Source organism: Typha angustifolia, chromosome 11, assembly GCF_048772165.1.
Source record: "Typha angustifolia cultivar Huaian chromosome 11, ASM4877216v1, whole genome shotgun sequence".
Lineage (NCBI taxonomy): Eukaryota > Viridiplantae > Streptophyta > Magnoliopsida > Poales > Typhaceae > Typha > Typha angustifolia.
This window is the reverse complement of record NC_133249.1, coordinates 12,465,296-12,490,656: the sequence shown is the minus strand read 5'-3', so window position 1 is coordinate 12,490,656 and position 25,361 is coordinate 12,465,296. Positions and strand designations below refer to the sequence as shown.

The 25,361-nt window shown below is 36.9% G+C and overlaps 2 protein-coding genes across 7 annotated transcripts; one reads left to right on the top strand and one right to left on the bottom strand.

Annotated features, from left to right (window-relative positions):
- Positions 1-434: 434 nt before the first annotated feature.
- Positions 435-4,959, bottom strand: LOC140770310 (pentatricopeptide repeat-containing protein At5g66520-like). 4 transcript variants are annotated; one of them, XM_073111444.1, is made up of 5 exons: positions 2,931-4,959; positions 2,743-2,817; positions 1,282-1,358; positions 803-988; positions 435-718 (listed from the first exon to the last, which is right to left on the bottom strand). In XM_073111444.1, exon 1 carries the CDS (start codon positions 4,885-4,887, stop codon positions 3,244-3,246), a length of 1,644 nt encoding a protein of 547 aa, XP_072967545.1. In that variant the 5' UTR covers positions 4,888-4,959; the 3' UTR covers positions 435-718; positions 803-988; positions 1,282-1,358; positions 2,743-2,817; positions 2,931-3,243. The 4 variants fall into 4 exon arrangements, with proteins under 4 accessions (XP_072967545.1, XP_072967543.1, XP_072967542.1 ...); XM_073111442.1 differs by having other exon boundaries at positions 835-988; XM_073111441.1 differs by having other exon boundaries at positions 435-988; positions 1,282-1,361.
- A 7,848-nt stretch (positions 4,960-12,807) lies between these two features.
- LOC140770724 (uncharacterized) lies at positions 12,808-24,264 on the top strand. Of its 3 annotated transcripts, none has more exons than XR_012106047.1 (13): positions 12,808-13,377; positions 13,460-13,560; positions 13,672-13,697; positions 14,486-14,723; positions 14,815-14,910; positions 14,989-15,104; positions 15,221-15,301; positions 17,924-18,047; positions 18,983-19,032; positions 20,416-20,506; positions 21,740-21,850; positions 22,965-23,000; positions 23,082-23,182. XR_012106047.1 is itself a non-coding variant. In XM_073111985.1 (13 exons), exons 1-13 carry the CDS (start codon positions 13,076-13,078, stop codon positions 23,957-23,959), a joined length of 1,476 nt encoding a protein of 491 aa, XP_072968086.1. In that variant the 5' UTR covers positions 12,810-13,075; the 3' UTR covers positions 23,960-24,264. The 3 variants fall into 3 exon arrangements, 2 of the variants coding, with proteins under 2 accessions (XP_072968086.1, XP_072968085.1); XM_073111985.1 differs by lacking the exon at positions 21,740-21,850 and adding an exon at positions 23,843-24,264 and having other exon boundaries at positions 12,810-13,377; positions 13,463-13,560; XM_073111984.1 differs by lacking the exon at positions 21,740-21,850 and adding an exon at positions 23,843-24,264 and having other exon boundaries at positions 12,810-13,377.
- Positions 24,265-25,361: the final 1,097 nt, after the last annotated feature.

Below are 25,361 nucleotides of genomic sequence, written 5' to 3'. Positions count from 1 at the left end.
TTTTTTTTTTTGGTTGAATTAACGAGCTAGAGACTAGCTAAGAGTTACAAGGGAAACAAGGTCAATTTAGCACTGGCTATCTAAATCCTCTGGCAAGGGGGAATTCTTTCCCCACCTTACAGACTGGGCAACCTGCCAACCTAATCAACTCAACCAATCAGCGGCTCGATTGCACGAGAACAAAATTCTTTCCCCAAGCAAATTGAGGATCCGTTGCACCATAGACCGAATAGTAGAGAGAAACAATAATATTCTATCCCTTAGTGAGTTAGCATAGGTAATAATATTCTATCACTTGAGCCAAGTCGGATTTGAGCCAAGCTAGAATATTTCAATCCAACTACCAACTAGCCTGTGAAATATCGAACTCAAATCAGGCGTAACAAGTCGAGCATATCAAAACTATTTTAGCAATATTATTAATGAGTCGAATGTATCGGATCAGGCTCATCAAATAATTTTATTGTCTTCGTTTAGAAACACTTAATACTAGCCCTTGGTACATCAAACTTTTAATATGGAACTAAACAACCATAGAAACTAGGAAACGAGCATAATGGGCCGTGCTTTACGAAAATAAATAACTCAACCCTTTCAATTCCATTCTACGACTAGAAGAAAGGCCAGCCAAGGAGAGAGGCAGTTGATTTCTCTTCTGTCTTGCCCTAGTTTAGTTGAAGACAACCCTTGTTTCTCTCCCATCAGTTAAATGAACAGCCTGTAACAATGTGAAAAGATACAGAAAGTGTCGTGACAGTTTATAGCAATAGAATCAACATAAGTGAGGTGGAAGAGAAGTTACTCAGTACAATCTATCGCTATTTGAGTTCCTACATGTTCAAATAACCACTTGAACAATCTCCCTATGCTTATGAACTTCGAACTGAGAAATCCAATAATTTGCAGATTTCTTGACAGCTTCCTGACCTTTCCGAAGTTGTTATGTATATTAATGTTGAAAACTCTTTGCCATGAAAATCCAAACAAACTGCAATGAAATACATAGAAATTACATCAGAATCAAAAAGGGAAACGTGAGCTATATGAAAAGAACTATTGATTTTAACTGTTTATGAGATGCTTGCACATTGGAAGAGACTCATTCCACGTATAGAATCATGCATAGAAGCTACTGCAGAGGAATACGTAAATGTAATCTTGCAAAAAGAATAAGCCATACTGAATCTGGCAGAGTCATGCTGATAAAGCAATTAGAAACAACAATTGCATCATTGAGCAACCATTTATTAAATAAATCTTATATCACCTAGTTGTAATCACCTCTATGTTCGTTGGGTGCTACTTGGAAGGTACTCGCAGTTATTTGTTTTTGTAGGCTACTGGCACGAGTCTCTGTCCTGCTAAAAACAAGCAAAGCTCCATGTTAAGTCCAACAAGAACAATGAGTATTTCCTCCCTCCAACATTCTTTATTATTTTTAACTTGATCCAAATTGCTGAATGTATAAGGAACTACAGTATCGATACTGTGTGCTTTGAACAATAAATGATAAAAATCCAAATCATTTAATGCGATAGTTAAAAATGCTCATGTTGTATGAGTGTTTCTGATTTGAATAAACATTGGTTTGATTGGGACATCGTTACAAAAAAGATCTGAATTGCCTAATCTTAAAACTCGTTACCAAACTCGAGATGAAGAATTCAAGCAATCTTTAAACTTATTGTCTCCAAGATTATTTCAAAGGCAGCTATAAAATGAAAATACATTATTACCATGTGCATATGTATTGATACTGTATGCCTTAGAAGAATAAAAATCCAAAATCATTTAATTCGATAGTTAAAGATGCCAATGTTATATGAGTGTTTCCGATTCAAATACCTGTTACAAGCCAAATTTTGGATAATCTGAACGTAAAAAAATTATGAAAGTTAAGGTAGTGATAGCCTCGTGAATTAAAATTCTAATAACTATTCATCTAATTAGATGTCGGGATAAAAAAGATATAAATAAAAGAGTGGAACAAGATCCGAACGGTAAAGATCCAACGTTGTGGCGGTCGACGGAAAGTGGCGAACGACCAAAAGGGGTGGTGGACACGTAAGGTAGAGTGATTGCTTAAGGTGACGACAGCTATGAGTTGGAGATAGAATTAGGATTCTAAGTTAGATCTACTCCTAAAAATTAAATGGCTATATTAATTTACTTATATTTTTAGATTATCTTACTCTTACTTCTAAGATAGTCTAAGGCTAAAACATAATTCCTAATTCTTCATTGGATGCTTGGATGAATAAATAAAAAAGTTCAGCTTCTCTATATATAGATGTCGAGTATGATAAATCATATTCAGACTTAACCCTAAAGACTTATACTACTTAAACTAGAACTTACTTTAGAAACTTACATGACTTAATTAAACTTATCTTAGTAGCTTATATGACTTAATTGAATTTGCCTTAGTGGTTTACATGATTTAACTATACTTATCTTAAGAGCTTACATAAAAAATAAATATGATTTAATTAAAAGATAAATAGACTCGATCCATCGAGTCTAATATCCTTATGATACGACCCGGTTTGCATCAATACCAAGAACTTTGGTTCAATTAGAACATCATTACAAAAAAAATCTGAGTCGCTTAATCTTAAAACTCAGTTACCAAAATCAAAATGGAGAAATCAAGCAATCTTTGAACTTATTGTCTCTGATATTTGAGGCACCATAAGTGGATATAATTAAGCTCCAGTTGCAAGTAATAGGAAAACCACTCACCTTCACATTAGTAGATCTATAGATCTTTAAGATCTTTCCAATATCAACCATTGCACTGACGGACTCATATGGAATCTTGAAAGAGATTAAAAAAAAAACTTCAGGTAACTCAATAGTTAAACGTTTCCAGAATATTAAAAATGTGTAAACTAATTTATCTAACGGTGTGCTCATTTCATATTGCTTACATTAGAGTTCGAAAAGATCAACTCCTTCTGAATCTAATAATATTCCCCTTGCAAGCCCCTTCTGAATCTAATCATATTCCCCTTGTAGCATAAGAGATCTATCTTATTCAGTAATTAGTATATCACACATTTGCAGACTAGTTGATGTTAGATGATAACTCTCTCACATGTATAACCTGAAGTATAAACTTCACACCTTTTATGTCTATGATTGAGATCAATGGAGATACTTCCCTATTGGATAACTAAGACTCATATTCAATGTCATGATTTACTGAGTCCAGGATAAGTAACTCCAGCATTACCCAATGCACTAAGATGCCTCCGCAAGTCCACCAATTAATGTATTCTCCATAACATCCTTGCGGTGATTAAATAGGTTCTCAGTGCACTTCAATTCACAAACAATACTGTTTAAAACCCATTCCAATTGGTCAATCATATCCTCAGGCATCCCTTTTGCAGAAAACTCAAGAATTTTTCCATCAATTTCAATCATACTGCAACCAGGTGTAGTTTTCTTAATTCCATGGTCCTTCATATAAGATCTAATTTTTTTCACATCTGCAAACCTATTAGCCCTTGCATATATATCTGAAAGAATTACATATAACACATGATTGAGAGGATCCAACCCAATCAGATAACTGGCCACTCGCTCTCCTATTTCAACATTCCCGTGCATTCTGCAAGCACCAAGTAATGCCCCCCAAACAAATGAGTCTGGCTCCACAGGCATGCTGTTGATGAGGTGTTCGGCCTCTTCAAAATGCCCTGCTCGCCCTAGCAAATCAACTATGCAAGCAAAATGCTGCTGTTGTGGCTCAATGTAGTAAACCCGTTTCATCACATCAAAACACCACCGACCTTTTTCCACGAGACCAGCATGAGCACAAGCACTTAGAAGAGCACCAAAAGTGACATGGTTTGGCCTCAATCCTTGCCTAACCATCTCCTCAAAAAGACCAAAAGCCTCCTCTGCAAGACCATGGGTGGCAAAGACGGAGATCATTGCCGTCCATGCCAAAACATCTCGCTCCGACAACTCCTCAAAGACCTCAATAGCTCTCTCCACACATCCGCATTTCCCATACATGTCTATCAGCGCAGTCCCAATAACCACATCAAATTCCAGCATATGCCTCTTCAAGTAACCATGCACCCATCTCCCCTGATCCATTGCCCCCAAGGAAGCACAAGCTGCGACCACACTCGCAACAGTCACCTTATCCGGCTTAACATACCCATCAGATGCAAGCTGCATCTCATAAAACAAACCCAGTGCCTCCCTCGCCCGCCCGCCCCGAACAAACCCCGTAATGATCGCATTCCACGTCCGAACATTCCTCTCCTTCATCTCCGAAAACACGCTCATCGCTTCATCCAGCTTGCCACACCTCAAATTCCCAGTCAAAATCGAGTTCCAAGAAACTACATCTCTAACACGCATTTCATCGAACAACAACCGCGCGCAATCAATAAGTCCGCAGTTAGCATAAACAAACACCAAAGCATTTTGGACGAAGAGATCCGCGTCGAAACCCAATTCAAAGACATGGGTATGGAGGCATCGGGCTGTAGTTAGGTAGGAGTGGACAGAGCAGTGCTTGAGGAGGAAAGGGAAGGTGAGATGGTCGGGGAGGATGCTGAGAGAGAGCATCTGGGCATAGAAGAAGAGGGGGTTGAGGGGAGAGGAGGTAGAGGAATGGATTCGGATCATGGAGTTATAGGCGGAGAGGGAAGGCGACGGGAGGTGGTAGAAGAGGGCGGAGGCGTAGGAGAGGGAGGAGGGAGAGGTGGTGGTGGTGGAAGAGCAGGAGAAGAGGAGGCGTGTGAGGAGGGAGGTGGAGGTGGAAGGGGAGAGGTCGGGGGAGGTGACGATTTGGGCGTGGATTTGGTGGAGGTGGTGAAGGGTTTGGGAGCGGGCGATGAGGCGGGCGAGGACCCGCGAGCGCATCTCATATTTGGCGCAGAGGGAACTTCAAAAAAGTCAGGTAGAGGTGGAGGTGGAGCCAAGAAGGCTCATCAATTTGCCTAATCATGCATTTGCCTATCAAAGTAGGATGTCTTTTAATAAAAGAAAAAAAAGGGAAAAAAATATAAACCTTTTAGGCTTTTTTTGTTTATCTGAACCTGTTCCGTAATCAAATATTTTTTTATTTTTTTTATATCTAATTAAGTTTACTTTTAAAAAATCAAGACTAAAAAATGAGACTAAGTAGGTTTGGTCGAAATTAACACCTAATAGCTTATATAATTAGTTTCTTTTTTTTTAGGATGATGAGAATGATTTTTGATATTTTTGCGAGATGATTACTCTTCACTAGGGCTATCAAGCTTGACGAACGGCTTGGGCTCAGGCCCGACTCAGCTAAAGCTCGAGCCGCTAAAACCGGCTCGAAATTAATATCGAGCTAAGCTTGAGCTAGAGCCGGTTTGCTTAGGCTCAGCTCAATAGGCATTATTGCCTAACTTATCACCCTCGCCTATCAGGCCATCACTGAAACACCCAAACCTTCAGATACACGTGTAAACCGCGTGGGTAAATCCTCCACGCGGTACATCACATGACCTGTCAGTACAAGGATTTCACAAGGCACACAACCACACAATTTCACCATAAATAACTCAACTAAAGGAGTCCGGATATAAGTTCCACAGGCCACAACAAGCCTTTCAAATATACATCCAAAATACTATGTTAAAGTCCAAAAAGATACAACGTCATCATCATACCCTCGCAGGGGCTTAATACAACTACTCCTCGCTACCCGCACCTGCGTCCCCTAGCTCTGAAATAATACGCCACGAGGGGTGAGCTTACAGCCCAGCGAGTAGGATCCATATAATCTAAAATAATGACATCACAGGTGTATATCCAATGTATGCCTATATTTGCTAACGATAACGACATGCTTATTAAAATGACTTACCATAATTTACTAAGTCAATGCAGTTGATAAGGATTACCAATCACTATCTTGGAACATGCTAGTTCCTAAACATATTATGATAAGTTCACACAGATATAAAGTTTGAGACAATCTCTTATTCGTACACATCTCAATCATAGGTTTACATATTATGCATAGCAATAAAATAGCAGTTTAGTCATCTCATGTCTACCAAAACAATAATCATACTTATCATCGCTCACCGAGCTATTCACCACACAGGGTAAATACTCTTACGAAACAATCATCCATCATCACATACATCGAGTGGGGATATATACACATCTAGTGGTAATATCACCTACACGTGTATGGCGACACTACATGTGATTGGTTGTCTGTGGCCATCAGACTCAGGACCCCGGTCGTAAGCCCATATCTCACTCTCTTTAAATCATCACCGCCCTCGGCGGGAGAATCGGGAGCCCTCGGCTCATCAACAGACGCCCTAACCCTGCGTCGTCGGGTACCGCTAGAGTTATATCCCCGCCTCACAATCATGTTCTTCTATCATCATAATCTAGTCCTAACTATGCAGTATAACTACCTGAATGCCACGCAGGCTTCCCGACCTCAGGTGTAGGCCGTTAATAGTATAGACATATATGATACACTCTGCCCTTAACCCTGGGCTGAGTGAGTAGGGGTACTGCCTAGTCAGAATTCGACTACTAATGATAGGTGGAAGTGGTGCAGTGTTTATGCGTGTATAAAGCATGTTATAGTCATCATGATCATTACAGTCCATATTCACAGCAATCATACATCTATGCAACGGTATACCATACAGGACACATGTAAAGCATTATCATACACATTAACATTCTCATGATACTATGATGAACAGGTTATAAATAACTACATATGCAAAAGATATAACAGGGAGTACCAACTGCATGCATTAATACTGACATTTCCTACTGTATCATGTTATTCTAGATTTGTATAACTCTACTCGCCTGGGGGGTCTCCACGGTATGGTAAAACTCGTCAGCTAGTCCGGGATCCCAAAATCTTCCTCACGCGGTGTCAATCCTATTAATTCACGCAAGTAAAGTCATTAGCGAACTAATAGAATTAATTATCTTATTAGCACATTTATGTTTGGTACGAGTCAAGGGTATCCTAGGAATCTTATGTTATCCCGAAATTAAGGATCATGCTAATCAATTTAGGTGAAAATGATAAACAGGGTTATAGGGTCCCAAATGGCCCCAAATGGGCTAGGCTAGAGGCAAAAGGGTAAGCTCAAACCTAACCTAATAGACAAGGGGCCAAGGTGGGCTGCAATTGGACTGCAGCCCACAAGTTTGGCCGAAGTGGGCTGGGTCCAACCACAGCCCACCAAAGGCTTGGTTGGTGGGCTGCGGTCTGCAGCCCACCCAACCCAAGCCTAGTGGGCTGGGGTCTGGACCGCAGCCCACCAAGGGGCTCGGTGGGCTGCGTCTGACCACAGCCCACCCAGGGATCAGTGGGCTGCGGTATGACCGCAGCCCACAAAAGAAAAGGGGGAGGGGCACGGGGGGTTAAACAAACCCCCCCTCCCACCCACCCACCCACCCTCCCTCGGTATTCCCCAGCCGAGGGAGGAGACGAAGGGAAGGTGGAGAGGCTAATGGGCTGCGGGGCTACGGCGGCGCGGCACGAGGCCGGCGACGCAGCGCGGGGACGGCGACAGCATGGGTCCGGCACAGCACGAGGCTGAGGAAGGACTCAATTAGGGAAAAGCAAAAGGGAACGGGGAGGAGGGCTTACCGAAAAGGGGGCTGGTCGGCAAGCTCGGCGGCTTCGGCGTCGGCAACCCACGAGAAGAGATGGAGAGAGGTAGCGAGGTGGAGAAATGGCGCGATCGAGGAGGGGAAGATGGGGTTTAATGGCGGTGGGAGCAGGGTAGTGTGCACGGCAAGGGAAAGGGAAGAAGAAGGAGAAGAGAGGACGCGCGGGGGGTGGGGGGTGGCAGGTGCCTGTGACGCACGTGCTCGGCGCGTGCGTCACGGGATTTTTTTTTTAAATTATTTTGGGGTGTTACAATCACATTCACCTATCACCCTCATCCTCACCCTCATCCACCAGGCCACCCTTGCCCCACCCTCACCCGCCCGGCCTCTTCTCCGTCGGCCTCCATCGGCAAGCTACCGCCACCTCCTCCCTTTTTGTTAGTCTCCATCGGCAAGCCGTCGCCACGACGCCACCTCCTCTCTGTCAGCCTCCTCCTCCTCCTCTATTGACCATCTCATATGGTCTCTTTTGGCAATCTCCTTAATCGACGTTGGGCTCGGCATCGGCCTTCTCTTCTTTCTCCACTCCGTCGACCTCTATCGACAAGCCACCGTCCATGCCACCGTCCACGCCACCACACCGCCTCCTCATTCTCTAATCAAGCTTGAGCTTTGCTCGGGCTTGGTTAGGCTTAGCTCAAGCTCGAGTTGAGTTGAGCTAAGCCGAACCTGAGCAAAATTATAAGGCTCGAAAGTAATTTCGAGCTGAGCCGAAGCCGGAGTCGGCTTGCTCAGGCTCCGCTCGTTTACATCCCTACTCTTCAGAATGGTCATTTGGGACCTTCGAATCTTAGGATGACTAATTAAATTTTAGCTAATTTAGCGGCTTTTCTTTTTAATTATAAAAAATATTTATAATATATAAGCTTACTGCACAATATTTTTTTTATTCTTGTTGTAATTTTAATATTTTTTATATATTTATTTATCTATTTGGGTTTATTTATATAATTATTCCTAAAACCTTTCAAAATACATAATAGCCATTACATTTTTAAACTATGAGTATGGCCATTAAAATACTTTGACTATTTTAGAATTGACATTGTAGTTAGTTTTAATATGATATTTCTAATAAATTATTATTTAAGTAAATACATATAAATGACTCAAATATTTTATTTTAAATTTAGAATGTAAAATAGTTATCAACAATTTTCATTGTGCATAAAAGAATATTTTTTTGTTGTATTATAGTATCGGATCACCTCATAGGGGACATTAGGTTTGCTAGGATAAACTAGGTTATGGTCATGATTTTCATTTAGTAGTAGCAATTTTTGGCTATGGTGTTCGAATGACACTAAACGTCATTCGAACGCCACAACCCCATCAAAGAATAAGTGCTCTTGGGTTTTGGCATTCGAACAGTCTTAGCCTGTTGTTCGAACACCACAGTCTCGTTGAAGAATAAGTGATCTTGGGTTTTAGCGTTCGAACGACCACAGCTCGATGTTCAAACTTGAGACTACAGCCCAACAAATAATGTTCGAATGCTAATCCAACAATATTCGAATGCCTGGCGCTGGTGTCATTATATTAGGGTTAATTTGAATTTTTTAAATTTTGGTTAGCCTCTAAATATGTGGAAGACGACCATTTTAAAATTAGAAAAGAATATGGATATTTCTATCGTCTCCTACCTCATCTCTCTCAATCTTCTCCGTCGATCCAAGGCCGATGCCGTCAAGCTGACGTCATTCCCTTCCCTCTCAACTACCGATCCCTCTAGTCTAGTAAGTCGGCCATCTTCTCCTTTCTCCCTCAGACCCTAACCGTTAGATAGCTCTTCCCTCCTCATTCGTCGATCCCCTTTCTTCTTTAGGATTGACTATCTTTTCCCCTTTTTTTCTTTTTAAATCATATATTTATTATACATTATCATCATCTCCATTATCCTTCTGCTCCCATTATATAGATTTCACCATCTTTATTAATTCGATCACCAAATCGCCCCATTCATCGCATCAAATAAATCATCTTAGCCTGGTACACAATATAGTATCAAAATAGTAGATTACCGTCATGGTCACCACTAGATCCATGGTAGCACAGCATCTTAAGGAAACATCTATGATAGTCTTCAAAGGGAGAGAACCGAACCCCAACTCACCAACGGTAGCCATGACAGTCCGTTGATTTGGTCCAAATGATGAGATCGATGCAAGTGTCATTTTTGGATTTACATGCCTCGATTCTAGTATCACAATAGGCTCTATAGGCCTCAATCAAAGGATGGATGCAAGTCGTCATCGACTCAACTTTAGCCCAGGACATCAGAGATCCTCCTTCGCAAACACACCCCACCACCACCTTTGCTACGTGATGGAGGATCACTAAGGCATACACCACCACCAATGGAGCCCTTGCTACCCCCACTAACAATGGGTGCCGACCGTAGGCCAGCAAATATGGTTGCTCTAATTTGTGAAGCATTTTGCCCACCTCCACTATCATTGGAATCTAAGGAGGATCTCGAGCAGACTAATGACCCTTGCATCTTAAGCCAAAACCTCCACTACACTTGAGTCACCTGGATTCAAAATAGTCTAGGGTCCTCTCAATCTTGGTCACATTGAAGATCCAAGAAAATTTGCCAATAATGGATCTTCACCCCTTGGCTCCCTGAGAAGTGAATGTCATGCTTGGCACTCCATGGTTCTATAGTTTGGGTCCAGTCATTTTTGACTTTGTAGAGACATGGTTAGGCTATAAATAGCCTTGGCCGACCATCTTCTCCCCTTATTTCGTTCTAAATTATAGATCTACCTCATGCTATCATCATCCCTAGTATCCCTTCCACTCACATCCTATAGATCTCACCATCTCTACTAAATTGATCATCAAATCGCCCCATTCATCCCCATCAAATAAATCATCTTAGACTGATTCACAACAATAATCTTTTTAAATCTAAATTGTGTTTTAATTATAATTAGTTAGATCTAACTAATAGAACGAGAACTTTGAAATAGCCCAATGATTTCAATAGCATCTATAATGTTTTAAAGAATGTAGTGGCGATTATAATTTTAAAACATTTCAGTGGCAATAATGTAAAAATTATATATTTGTAGACCTAATCATTGGGCCGATTCGCACAAGTTCTCTCTGGACTCGCTTAACTTTAACAATGCTAAGCTTGGCCTAACCCGAGCCCAAAATGGTAATGGACAGGCAAAACCTTTGCCTGCCTAACGAGCATGTGACGCTGTCCATTATGCTCGTATATTTCTATGATTTTTTAGTCTCGCATTGAATATTTACTATATTAGATACCACTATATAAATATGTAACTAAAATATTTTCATAGGAGCTCTATTACATTTAGTTGTTATGATATGACACTTTTTATAACTTGATCCCTTATGTCTGATATTTGGCTCGCACGATAACCACAGTATATATTTGCCCGCTCTAATCTTATAGGCTAGTACATTCAATTTTGGGAAATAATTGAATGGACAATTTTTTTGTATTCTTGTTATTAAAATTTTAATATTATTTAATTTCTTTAAGTTTATTATATATTTAATATAATAATAAATTGTGGATAACTCCACTTAGACACTGTACTGTTACTATTTTTCATATATGCCTCCTAAACTTTTTTATTACTTACGGAAAAACTATGAAGAATTTCCATATATACCAATTGTTTGAAGAAACAAAAATAACTATATTGATCTTTAAACTCAAAAACTTTTTTAGATTAGGGGTGTGTGTGGTAAAATAAATGTTCAAGTAGTGTATACGGAAAATTGTGATAGTTCAGATAGTCTAAGTAGAATATCTCTTTAAATTAAAATTGAATATAATATTAATCACTCTTTAATTAGTAAAGTAAAAGATTAATTGGAGATAGCGATAAGATAATTATAATTAATTAAATAACCAAAAACATAATTCTTCTTCTTCTTCTTCTTCCTTTTTTTATATATAAGTTTTTCTAGTTATTATTTAATAAGAGATCGTTGTGAGATAATTAAGATTAGTTAAATAATAAAAAATATTAATATGCATGATTACTATTTATTTCTATGTAAATCATAATGATGAAATATGTAATAAAAGTTGTTAAAGAATAATGAAAGTTGTTAATAATATTTTTTATCCTTTAATTCTTTTTTATACAATTTTCTCTAATCACTTTTTAAATAATAAAACAAAAGAGTAATTTGAGATAGTGGTGAGATATTAGAATTAGTTAAATAACTATAAGCATGACTCTACATGATTATTATTTATTTCATATAAATTATAATAGTAAAAAGTAATTTTGCAGTGTGTATAAGAAAAAGACAAAATTTGACAAAAATATGAAATTTGTTATATATTTGGGTTCCATAATTTTTTGATCAATTCAAAAGTCTAAGTAAAAGTTGTTTATATATTTTCTTCCTTTTCTACTTTTTATTCTTTTTCTTCTATCATTTAATCATCCTCTTTTTTTTATACAAGTATTTCTAATCGCTCTTTAATTAATAAAATAAAAAATTTATCATAAATAATGTTGAGATAATGAATTAAATAACAAAATATATAACCCTATATGATTATTATTTATTTTATGTAAATTGTAATGGTAAGTATGTAAATTCTACGACATATATAATAAAACAGTGATATTTGCATATATTTGTGAAAGTTGTAATACATTTTCTTCTTATTTATCATCTTATTTTATCTCTTAATATTTCTCTTTTTTTTTTATACAAGTTTCTATAATTATTTTTTAATTAATTAAAAAAATAATCGGAGATAGTTGTCAGATAATTAGGAGAACTAAGTATATTTTTGGTGCAAATAATCCTATAATATTCCAAGCTGTTATAAGGATAGGAAAATTTACATATAATACCCTGCTTTTAACAAAATTACGGTTTACCCGCCCTATATTTTTACTATTTACCCTGGATTAGATATAATAATATTTCATTAAGTAAATATATTTTATTTTTAAAATAACTAAAATATCTTTATTTTATATAACTAAAATGCCTGGATTTATAAATAGTTAAAATATAGAGGATAAACTACAATTTATTAAAAGATAGGGTGTTATATACAAATTTCCCGTAAGAATATAGGCTGCGCCAGTTACCGCACCAATACGACACTAATTAGAGGTAAGATCTCAAGGAGAAGTTTGCAAATTATCTCAGCCGTGTTAGAAAACGTTTACTTTCCTTTCTCAAGCACAAAGCACCGTTTTTAACCAAATAAGCAACCCTATTGACGATCCAATAGCACCGAAATCCATCTCAATCTTCCCTTCTTTCCCCGTTCTTCTCCTCTCTTGCTACTTCTTCGACGATAATATTTCAACAATCTGGTTTCCATATTATCTTCCATCCCCTCCCTAATAACGGCTTCAATTCCGCCTTCTTGATTTGATTCCCCTGCCAATGTATGAGCTACTTCAAGAATCTCGTTGATTCCTTCTCCACTTTCTTCTCCGGCGCCGGATTGGGTTCTCCTTCTTGGTCCTCGCCGGAAATGGAGAGTAGCTCCGGCGAAGGTCCTTCCGTCGTTAGCGAGAGGGTCGTCCTCAAGCTGAAGGGATACTTCGAATTGGCGAAGGAGGAGATCGACAAGGCCGTACGGGCCGAGGAGTGGGGTCTCGCCGACGATGCCATCACGCACTATAGGAATGCGCAGCGCGTGATGCTCGAAGCCAAGGGCGCGAGGGTTCCGGATGCCGTCTCATCTAGGTCAATGATCCAATTCCTACTCTTTATCTTTTTTCCGTTTCTGGAATTCTATTTGAACGGGCGCTCTTATTGGGGATTATAGCAGCGAGAAAGATCAGGTGAAGATGTACCAGCAAAAGATAGCGAAGTGGCAGGGGCAAGTTGCAGAAAGATTGAAGTTGTTAACTCAGAGGACAGGGGGAGGTATACCGTACCTTCCAATCTATATTTGCTTTATTTTGCTTTCAGTATGTAAAAATCTGATACTTTTTTTCTTCTTTTCTTCTTTCTTTCTCTTGTTCTCTCTTTTATTAGGAACGTCAGGAGTGACGGCAAAAAAGGTATGGATATGTCGTGGCATGGCGTTTGTACTTATCTCAGTGCTTTGTACCTTCATCATGTCAATTGTTTACGTTCATGATTTCATCTAATGAAGATTGCACATGCCCTAATTGTAATGATGGCTGTCAAGCTTCTACCCTCCTTTTTATGTGCTTGCAACTAACTGTAGGACGACAAAAAGAATATGAAGGCATGTACCTATTTGATCTCACAAATGGTGCTCAAATATGTTTGCTGATGACATTTTTCTAATGATGAAACTAGAATAGATGTAATCTTCTAAATAAGAATTATAGAGAATCTGACGACTAAAGTCATGTCATTTTGAAAAACTTACTACATAGAATTTCTTTTTATCAACGATGAGAATTCTTCATTAATATCAGCTAGCGATATTAAATGACTACCAGTACTTATGATAGCATCTCAGCTATCTATTCTTGATTCTTTTGGAGGCTTCCTTGAGTGAAAACAATGAAACCAACTTTGTTGTTAGAATCCTGACTCCTGTCATCTTTCTCTAGCATCGGATTATCTCATCTTATACTGCTTTCTCTTACTTGGTGATCCAACATTAGATTCCTGGAATACTTACGCTTTTAGAAAAGGCGATATTTCCTTTGCTTCAGATTTCATGAATTACACTTGATTAGAAAACTTATGCTTTTGCTTCAGATCTGATAGAAAAGATGACCTTTTCTCTTGCTTGCTATATTTTCAGCTTAAGAAATTGATTGAATGATTTTTTTTATTTCTTTAATACATGTAATTTCCTTTGCTTGTATAGCATGTTCCAGGCCATAATGTAGTAAGAATTGATTCACCAAAAACATCTGGCATCCAAAAGCCCACATTTCAGAGCATGCCCACTTTAAAGAGTAATCAAGCGATTGGGAATCAGAAAAATGTTAATGGAGGGTCCAGATCTGTTCAACGTACTGCTGATAGCTCTGATGAACGGCTAGTTGAAATGATAAATACAACCATTGTAGACAGAAGTCCGTCTGTTAAATGGGATGATGTTGGTAAAGATATTCAGAATCATTCCTTTCAATTTTTTTTTTTGTAAGTTTGGATAAAATTTTATATTTATATACTCGCCTTATTTCATTATAGCTGGTCTTGATAAGGCTAAGCAAGCTCTAATGGAAATGGTAATTCTACCAACTAAACGAAAAGACTTATTTACTGGCCTCCGAAAACCAGCTAAAGGTAAATCTACTGAATTTTATCATCCTCATTTTAGAGCTTGCAATATTAAGAGGCTCATAAATTGGTAATGTCAATCAGGGTTGCTTCTCTTTGGACCTCCTGGTACTGGGAAAACGATGCTTGCCAAAGCTGTTGCATCAGAATCTGAAGCAACATTTTTTAATGTTTCTCCCTCGTCTCTGACATCAAAATGGGTATGGTCTTGTTCGAAGCATACACTTATATTTCTATTTAGTGGTCTATGATAGTTTTCTTGTTATGCCAAGTTATCAACCAACTAACAATAACTTCTTTTTTTGTGGCAAAATAGTTTGGGGAGGCCGAAAAACTTGTTCGGAATCTTTTCATGGTTGCTGTTGCTAGGCAGCCATCTGTAATCTTTATGGACGAGGTCTTTATTTTAACCTTTTTCCTTATGTTCATTTGCTAATTGACTTTTTGTTGTAATGTTCGCATGAACCAATTAATTCTTAATTTGGTTTCCATATTATCTTCCAGTTCTGTGTTCTAGTGAAAGGCATTGTTGTATTTCCAATTTTCCATGAATGAGTTCAGATACTTCGTCAATATGTTTCATGTGATTATCAGTATTTTGTTATATTCCATTGGTGCACTGAGAGAAAGTATGAAGTGTCTCAATTGTACCTTGGCACTCACTCTCATTAGTTGTTATGAAAAGTTAGCATATTTCTTTATCCTAATATGATATTGATAGGAAAATTTTAAGTCAAAGAGGATGAATATATGCTGATTGATTATCGTTATGAAGGGCGAAAAATGGCATCTCAAGTGCACATGCAGTACAACCAGATTGGATGAAGTGATAAGGGCAAGTTCGTCAGAGAATTATTTGAGAATTTTGGAGTGAGAAACTATTTATCATGTTTCACAAGCATTAATTATAGCAGTTGTCGACAATATGAAGAGATAAATGGTTGTTGTCAATGTCAGGAATGAGAGCTTGGGCATTTTGATTTTTAAAACCTTGTTTGTGAAAGTACCATGTACGGAGATAATTCTTTTGAAGCTTTGAAGAATAAGTAGGTGAACCACAAATGGCTTGCTATTACTTGAAGAAGAGTAAGCATTCTAAATTTATAAAGCATCATTTGAAGGAGACAGAATGATGTGAAACAAATGGATCTTTAGGATTCTAGGAACGATGATGGTGAAAGAAAGAGAAAAAAGAATGGGATTTTACACCTCCATTCTTAATTAGGGTTTCACACCCAAAACTCACATTGGAGATCTCAAAAAAAAAATTTATTTCTTTATTAATCCCGATTGAGTAAAAAGTTGGCCTATATATAGACTTTACAAATGACAATAAGCAAATAACACCCTAAACAATTGCAAAAAAGTAAATATAACCCTAAACACCATAAATAGTAAATGTATAATAAAAATAATTAACTTAGACTAATTTCTTAAAGGAGAAACTACACTAATACATGTGATTGTGTAATATGTTATCGATGTCCGCATCATACTCCCCGAGTGGGAGAGAACTCGACTCTGTCGAGTATGTCTATTGCAGCATTCAGATTGCTCCAGTCTCACAATTTCCTAGCACCCCAAGTCACTTCAATTAACCCTAATATCATTAAATTTAGAGATAGGTTTCACACCTCCATCCTCAAGCAAGGGTTTCACACCCAAGTTTTTCTAATGATAAGACTTATCCTTAGTGACTTTAAGCAGTGGACTGAGACTTTTCTCATACTTCTCTAGTCTGTCGGGCTTTTATCGTTCTCAGTCAAACCAAGTATCATTATGTTTAGTCATAGGTTTTACATCTTCACCCTCAAACTAGGGTTTCACACCCAAATTTTCGTGATGTCAAGGCTTGTCCTCAGTTTCAAAAATGACACCGATCATAGGGACCGAGAGAAGAAGTTGATGGGAACATGAGTCTCTCTTTCCTACTATTATTTTGTGGAAGTACCATGTACGTGCACAGTGCTTGCATGGAATTAGCTTTGATTCATTATTATTATTTTTTCAGAACCTCTTATTATTCCGATTTTTGTAATATATGGACATGAGTCTCTCTTTCCTACTTTATTGGTAAATTTTTAGAAATTTAAGAATCCATAAAAAACACTTAGGTGCATCTGCCTGCCCCATGTGAGCATTGTTTATGACGATGGACTTCAATTAATTCCTACTGTCATCAGTACCATCTTTTGGACTACAATATACTAGTTAAGTGTTAAACCAGATGCTATTGTTACAAAAGAGTAATTAATAACTCTACCTTTTGTAGAAGCCAAAACCTTAGACGGCCTTTGTAATATCAATGTTGTTCCAGGAAACTGATTTGAAAATTATTTTCTTGAAGAACTGTAGATGTAAACAGGCAGACAATAGTAAAGGATAAATGATGAAACTGCATGTGGACTCCAAAGTTCAAACTATTTGAAAAAAGATGTTCAACAACCAATTTAAGTAGAAGCCAAGCTGATTTAGTGGTTATTGATAAGGTACTTGGAAAGAGTGGGTAGACTAACTGATTGTAATCAACTAATCATACAATAGGTTCAAAAGTATAATTTGGGCATCAAACTTACTAGTACCTAGGAAAGGTCTTTGTGATGTTTATGGGAACCTTTTCTGCAAGATACAACATATGTCTTTGTATTTGGATCTGCATTGTGGCACGATGTCGTCACATGGTTGTTGGAGCTGCTTTGCATTCTGAGACTTATGATTTGTAAGTTGCACATCAAGACAAGACGAGAAATTGGGTTGGGTGATCATTTTTCATAACAACTCAAAAGAGGGAAGGATCTATATTCTTTTTATCGTTCACATACTTATAATACAGCTATAATGGATCAATTGCATGTTCTAAATTTTTAGACCACATTAGTTGATGGAATCCTACATATGGTCATGTTCATGGATTTTCTTGTCTTTTTTTTTCTTTACTATTGGTTTTTAGTTGAAGCCCGATGGTCAATAGATTCTTTTAGTTTATTAACAATGAACTGCATATCGTGTCATTCCGCAGATTGATAGTGTCCTGTCTTCAAGGTCAAATAACGAGCATGAAGTCAGTAGACGGCTCAAGTCAGAATTCCTTCTCCAGTTTGATGGAGTTACTTCTAATCCGGATGATTTAGTAATTGTTATTGGTGAGCTACTTCATGCTTTCTTGTGGGCTCTAATATTACCTCTTGAGATATCTAGTACCTTCAATGTCTGTGATGACATAATTATTTGAATTTGGATCCAAACAACATTTTGATTTAAGTCTATATCCTATCAATTGAAAGCTAACTAGGAAATTATGATACTTTAGTTCAACGATACATTCATCTTAATATGTTTCGTAGATGTTAGAATTTAGATGGCAACGAGTGTTATAGCCTAAGGATTTTATGCTGCCTAATTATATATTATAATATATTGGAACCATGAGTGTCATCTATTTCGTTTCACTTGATCATCGATCGAATGTTAGTACTTCAAAAGAACTGATATTTTGAGGCACTGTATATTATCAAGCTATACAGTGAGGTTCTTAACTTGGATGTCATTATTGATATGCATTTTGGTAAAGTTGGCTTTTTATCTTGTTTGATTCTAAATCTTTACTCTCAATTGCATACAAAATGACATTCAAATCTTTATCTTGTTCTTCTCCAATTTTTTACTTGTTTATATAGCCTACTTAGCTCTTAATTTGCTGGTCTATATGTTCAAGAAAAGGTATCCTGGTGTATGTAACTTCTCCCATGAATGTTGGGTCTGATGTGGGAAGATGTATGTATTCTTACTCTTGTTATCATAGTTATTGCTTCTATGACTTGGACTCATGACCATTTGGATGCAAAAGGCAAACATTACAATCACACTAAGTGTTGCTCTGTATTACTGTCAATAAACATTATCATCAAAGCAATAATCTACTAAATTGATGCCAAGGTAGCACTTTCTTTTCTCAGGGAATCAGTGGGTGGTCATTGCTTCTCACGACCATCATCCATTGTTGACATATTTAGATATTATTTTTTGTTTGTTAAGATGATTACTTAACATCCTTATTTTATGGTAAATGCTATTACAGGTGCTACCAATAAGCCGCAAGAGTTGGACGATGCTGTTCTCCGCAGACTGGTGAGGTTCATCGTCAAATGCCTAGTTGCCTACTGTCTAATTCCCTCTATTCTTTCATGTTAATGTCTAGACAATTCTATTTGGTCATATTGATAATCCAGTAGGTCTGGGATAGTTGCATATGCAATAATTGTATGTAGAAGATTTTTTATTTATTACAACGAAAATAATCAAAAAAATTGTGTGGTTTAAAATTCTGATTTTAAAAGTTGACTCTAGTTTCTATGTTAAGAAGCTGCTAGTCCGAAGAGAAAATATCAGCATTTGGTTGAAAGAATGTAAACGGAAATTTATTGCTTGGTTCAAGCGAAGAAATGGACAATGTTATTTTGAACTTTCTGTAGTTGTTCTGTGAATCATTTTTCTTACTTGAATTAATGATCATTTGATTTGCAACATAACAAACTTGAATTACTATTGCTATAGTATTAATACAAATGAAATGTGAGGAGCTCAAGTTTTGGTACCAATTAATGCAAACAAGATTGCTAGGCTAGTTTAGTTTCTAGATGAATTTATTTAAGAGCCAATAGGTAAAGAACATCTTATATTAGATAATCTCAAACAAAAGTTCAAAATTAGAAAATCTATGTTTTTAACGATGAACTCGGTTTGCCAGTAAACTGAAGAAAATGTTAAAAATTAATTTTGAAGTTTAGTATTAGAGATTGAGTAAACAATGCTGAAGCTCCTAAAAAGCATAGTGCATTAGACTGATCTGATGGGCATGAATAGGGTTAAAAGGTATTGGTAGTGTCAAGATGTCTTATTTATACAAGGTCTAGACTCTAGACCAGCCATGACCTCGAGAATTATTCAAAGTTTCAAGACCAAAATTACACTTGTCCGAGCCAATTTAAGGCCTTTGTCCTTTCGGTTAGAGAATATATTAACTCACTTGTGTTGCTAGGATGCTTACCGGAAGCTGGAAGCAGGAACAAAACGAGCTGGTTCCTGTTCTCCTAGAGAGAGATGCTATGTTTAATGTTTTTATGAATCATTCAGGGCTTTGATTGGTATACCTACTATTTTGCTAACTAAATAATTAATGTGCTTATCTTAGAATTTTACATTGCATTAAATCACTGCTGTTAGGAAATAACTCTATAGCTCAGAAACATTATTTAGGAGATTACCAAGTATAGAGAAATCCTCCTATCTCTCTTTTTCTAGCAATCTAAACATTGTGACACAGATTTGAGTAGCAGGAAAAGGCTACTTTCTTTTCCATTTTTTTTTTCCCTTGAAGTTAGACTATGTTTATGCTAACACTGGTTGTTTTGATTTCTGATGCATAAAATATTCTTAATTTCTTATTAATCAGATCAGGTATCATCATTATTAGATTTGCTATGTTTTACACTATCTCACCTTTTTAATCAGGTGAAGAGAATATATGTCCCCTTGCCAGATGCGAGTGTTCGGAGGCTACTTCTCAAGAATCAACTTAAAGGACAATCATTTTCATTGCCCAGTAAGTAGCAAGTGCACATGTCTCAGTTGTTTCTGTTGGCATCTTCTATAGCAAATGTTGTTCGTATGAGGGTTTTCACGACATTATTTATGTGTATCTGTAGATCATGTTATCTTTGCTACATTCTGAAACACTATTCTAACATGTTATGTCTATAGATAACATTTCACCTATATATATGTACATATGTTGGGCATACATGTAAAATGAATGGCGCAAATAGTGTTGTAGATGACAAAAGTAAATAATATTGTAAGTTAATATTAGTGATCTTTTCTTGTTTATGATAGTAATTCTATATGGACCACATGTATAAAGAGATTCACATACCAACAAAGGGAAAGATTAAATATATGCAGAGTCAATGATTATAATGCAGAAGCTATATCTCATTTGACACATTAAGAACACTTGTATTGTCATTTACTTTGGACTGTGCCTTGTCTCTCCAATTTTCTTATTTCATCAAATAACTTTTGTCAAAATTCGAGTGCATATGAAACATCATTCTTCATTTAGTAAGTCATGTTGAAAGCCTATCTTGTGGTCACAAGCATAAAATCCTCAGTTATCACCTTTAATTGATTCCAATCCTTATAATTCATGATATTAGTCACAACCATCATAAGAAAAGTCCCACGATCTCTAGTCTAAAGTTGTATTGTCATACAAGAATAATGAAATCAAGTCATAAAACAACACTAGATGACTTCAATTTTATAAGTCCATTCTGTGAGGTTAATTTAAGAGCAAACTGGGAGAGAGAGAGAGAGGAGCATCACTCCCACTATGGATGAAAAAAATTTGCTCAATCACAATACTGAATTCTTTTTGAACGTGGTAAAAGTCCTAGCTTCAGGACTCATTGAGCCAAGTTGATCTCAGTAGAATCAATTCTGGTCGGCCAAGATTGTTAGATATTGGTTTGGACAAAATTCACTATATTTATAGCTTGGATTGAATAGAGAGAGATGCTAACTACCATAAACCGATTCAAAGACAGATTTTGAATAGTATTACACAAGAGGGTGTCTTAACGAATGACATGGGTGTAGCAAACCAAAGAACTAGGCAGGCTTAACCCCATTGTTGTGATGTTGGTTCCACAGATTGAACCTAGGGTCATTTGCATTAAAGGAAGCAAGCTTCATCATCACAATAAAAGAGACCCTCTATACATATTATAGTATGATAAATATACTTGATCAGTTGTTTTATGTTATCTTGGCGTAGGGTTTGCCAGTGGCCAGTTGGTACATTAGGATACCTACACTGATACACACAGTACAATGGACTTGTTATGATAAATCAAACACAGAGAGTTGAGAGTTTCTGCAAGGTTAGGTACAGTTGTTTCTTGTCTCTCTTCACTTTTCTCTAGCTTTTTAATCTCAAAAATCTAGAAATATACATACCCAGTTAAGAAGTGATATGATTGCATCACGTGCCTAAGGATGCGGTCTAATGCATTTGTGTATCAAATAGTATCCAATCTTACTAATGTTTTACTTTTTATTTTCAATCTCAGTACATCCTTTTCCATATTCTGTTTCTTGAGAACTTCTAGCAGTTCATTTTAGAAACGAAGTCTAAAGAAGTTTAATAATAAGTCTTTTCCTAGTATTCTTCAAATTCTTTATCAAAATAAAGAAAGTGTACTATCCTTTTTTCATTTATTTTTACAGCCATCATGAACATCCTTTCTATCCTAGTTTTACAGTCATCATAAACCTAATTTCCTTGCCCCCATATGTCACCATCACATCATAGGGCAGGCGTCATTTGTATTACATCACAATTTTCATTATTATTTGGAAACAGATATTGTTTGATATTCCCACTCCTAGTTCCCACTTTCACTAGCAAAAATAAAGTTCAGAGAAATATTTGCCCAAGATTTTCTTCTAATTTGTTATTCATCTAAGAGCTTATAACTTGTATCTTGCCAAGAATAAAGACTTGAACAATTCTATGTGGAATTATGCATGAGAGTTACACTGGTTTGCACTTGCATATTATTGTCCAAGATTCGTGAATTTTTTAAAAGAAGAGAGTAAAGGACTGCTTGAAGATGTCAGAGAGAACGAGTAATATAAATTTATTGGTCAGCGAAGTGGGTCAGGAAGAAAAGAAATGAAACGCTCTTCTTGATTTAATTAATGTACAAAATCGATGATACATAAACAAATAACCTTGCAAATTGACATATGAATATACCTTATGCAATGAATAAGAAAACCTAGCAGATGTTCAAGGGTTATGGTTTATATATAGCTAGAGCATTGCAAATGCTACTCACATGGGAGGAAAGCAACGCAATTAGTCGAATATCACTCTGAACAAACTATGGGCCATTTATCTATTAGAAATGTATCTGGGTCCTTTTGTAGTATAACTGATTATATGGCTTGGTTTGTTTCATTTAGATCCTCTTGTAACTGAAATTACTCTCCTACAGGTAGTGATCTGGAAGGACTTGTCATAGAGACCGAAGGTAGTAATATTCATCTGGCATTATATCTCTCAATTATTGTGTCTCTGTGATGCTTCCCAAAATAACTGTTTGTCCTCCTAGGATATTCTGGAAGTGACTTGCATGCGTTGTGTGTGGAAGCTGCAATGATGCCAATCAGAGAACTTGGTCCACAAGACATTCTTACAATAAAAGCAAATCAGGTGAATGTCAACATTTGCAGTACTCTCTGGTGATTGTGAAACTCTATTTCAAGTTAGTTGGAATGTTACACAGTCAGCCTCATTTCCTTTCATTTTTCCTTGGTAGTGGGAGCTGGAAGGTAATGTGCCACCTGCTCTCTTATAGTATTACGTTGTGGATCCTTTCTTCCCTAGCTCTAGCAAGCTTCTGAAGGATTTCGCTAGCAGGTTACAGCTGAACCTCAGAGAGGTTGCCCATTTTGCTGAACCTTAAAATGGACCACTAACTATTAAGCATTTGCTTCATTATAATTTGAGGGACAGGCCACACTTTTGTTGTCTAACCACTTAACAGGTCTCTCTCAAGTACCATGGTACCACCTGCACTAAGATATCCTCCATGTACAATACCATTATCTAAAATGCTTCACATATAGTTTAACCCATAGTGAAGCTTAATCCTTGAGTATTATCTATAACTAGCAGTGTCCCTGCTAAACTTTCTTTACCATTGAAAAGTAGTGTAATCAGAAATAGTTTGCAAAAGTTTGTCTAGCTTTCGAAATTGTAGTTTTGAGGATATCCACGCTTGTTAGGAAATTAAAAAAGTTTGAGAAGTTCATTGCTGGTGTGTCAGATATATGCCAGTCTTAAGAACTTATAAGTTACATTCCTTTGCAGGTAAGACCACTGAGATATCAGGATTTTAAGAAAGCAATGGCTGTTATCAGACCAAGCTTGCAGAAGAGCAAGTGGGAAGATCTTGAGAAGTGGAATGAGGAATTTGGTTCAAATTGACACGTGATACGTTATTACATCATACAGCTGCAAGAAAACATTTATCTTGTGGTCTTGATATGCTGAAGGAGGTACCTCGCTTTGATTCAGATATTACTTTTATTACACCATTATTGGCTGCTCGCTTCCATGCATATCCAAGATGCAGGCGGATAGGTGTATCTTTCCCATGGTTTCGCATAGTTGTATAGAAAAGGAATTATATAATTGTATAGGAAATCACTCTTATTGAAATACTTCATGCTGGTTGAAATGAGAGTTGTAATCTTGAAATACAGCTAATAACATAGTGTAAATTATTCGTGATGCTTCTTTGCAAGTATTGCTGAGATTCTGTTTGTATTTATATTACACATTTACTACTACTATATATAGTCCTGCAATATAAGTCCTTTGCAGTAGATGTTGATTTCAGGTAGAAATAGTTACTAATATTTTCTGGTTTTCATAGGTCTCACTTAATCATCATAATTATACGTTGTTTTAACTGACAAGCAACTTTTATTCTTATAATACATACAAAGAAACGTATGCAAATTTGATGGATCACGTGGGCGATATAGATTGCCCATATCGAACATGCCCATCCCATCAAGGTCATCATCCTTTATCTACAGTTAAATTCTCTTATGGCTTCTCGACTAAGTTCCTCAGCTTACATTAGTTGAATGCCCATTTTTGACGCAATCATAGTTGTGTCAATGATTTAGTTTACTTGTCTCTAATCACTAAAAAGCCATACAGAGAGAGAGAGAGAGAGATGTGGGCCTAGCCATGCGCATGTTCTGTCCCTTTTATCCGCAGTCTGAAGGATACCTAATTAGGTATTATGTTACCAATTGCAAAAATTCTTGGACCGAAGCCACTGGACCCTCCATTCACTTGAACCCTCTACATTCCTTGCACTATGTTTGATGGAGAGAAAAGATGCGAAGGTAAACCAAAAGCAAAAAAAAGCAAAAAAAAAAAAGTCTTAACTCTCTTTGGAAAAATTTAGAGAAAAAAAATATAAACCTCTACATTGCTTTCTTTTCACTTTTGGAGAGTAAAAAAGAGAGAGAGAGAGAGAACACGGTTAGAAGCTACTATTTCTTTTTCTTTTTTTCTCCCTTTCTTCCCTCCCTATGCTCTTCTAAATATTTTATCAGAAACTTTTTTCTTAATTTTCTCTCCTAATCAAAACAGGGTGATACTGCTGCTGAGAGGTGCACTTCGCTCCTTTTTAACCTTTCCCGGTAAATGAGTATTTGGATGGTCATTATTAAAATAAGTGGACGTCAGGTGCCTTTCTTTCGAATTTTTCGTTAAACTGAAAAAGAATAAAAAAAAAAAAGAATAAAAACACTCCCTTTCCCTCCCACCACCGTCATCTACCGACACCCTCCCATCATCCTCCCTCGAA

Excerpts from the sequence above, each read along its gene's own strand:
- LOC140770310 (XM_073111441.1), bottom strand. The coding sequence starts at position 4,887 with ATGCGCTCGCGGGTCCTCGCCCGCCTCATCGCCCGCTCCCAAACCCTT.
- LOC140770724 (XM_073111984.1), top strand. The coding sequence starts at position 13,076 with ATGAGCTACTTCAAGAATCTCGTTGATTCCTTCTCCACTTTCTTCTCC. Across the intron at positions 15,105-15,220 it reads CGTCTCTGACATCAAAATGG|TTTGGGGAGGCCGAAAAACT; the intron begins GTATGGTCTTGT and ends GTGGCAAAATAG. Across the intron at positions 23,183-23,842 it reads TTACAATAAAAGCAAATCAG|GTAAGACCACTGAGATATCA; the intron begins GTGAATGTCAAC and ends ATTCCTTTGCAG.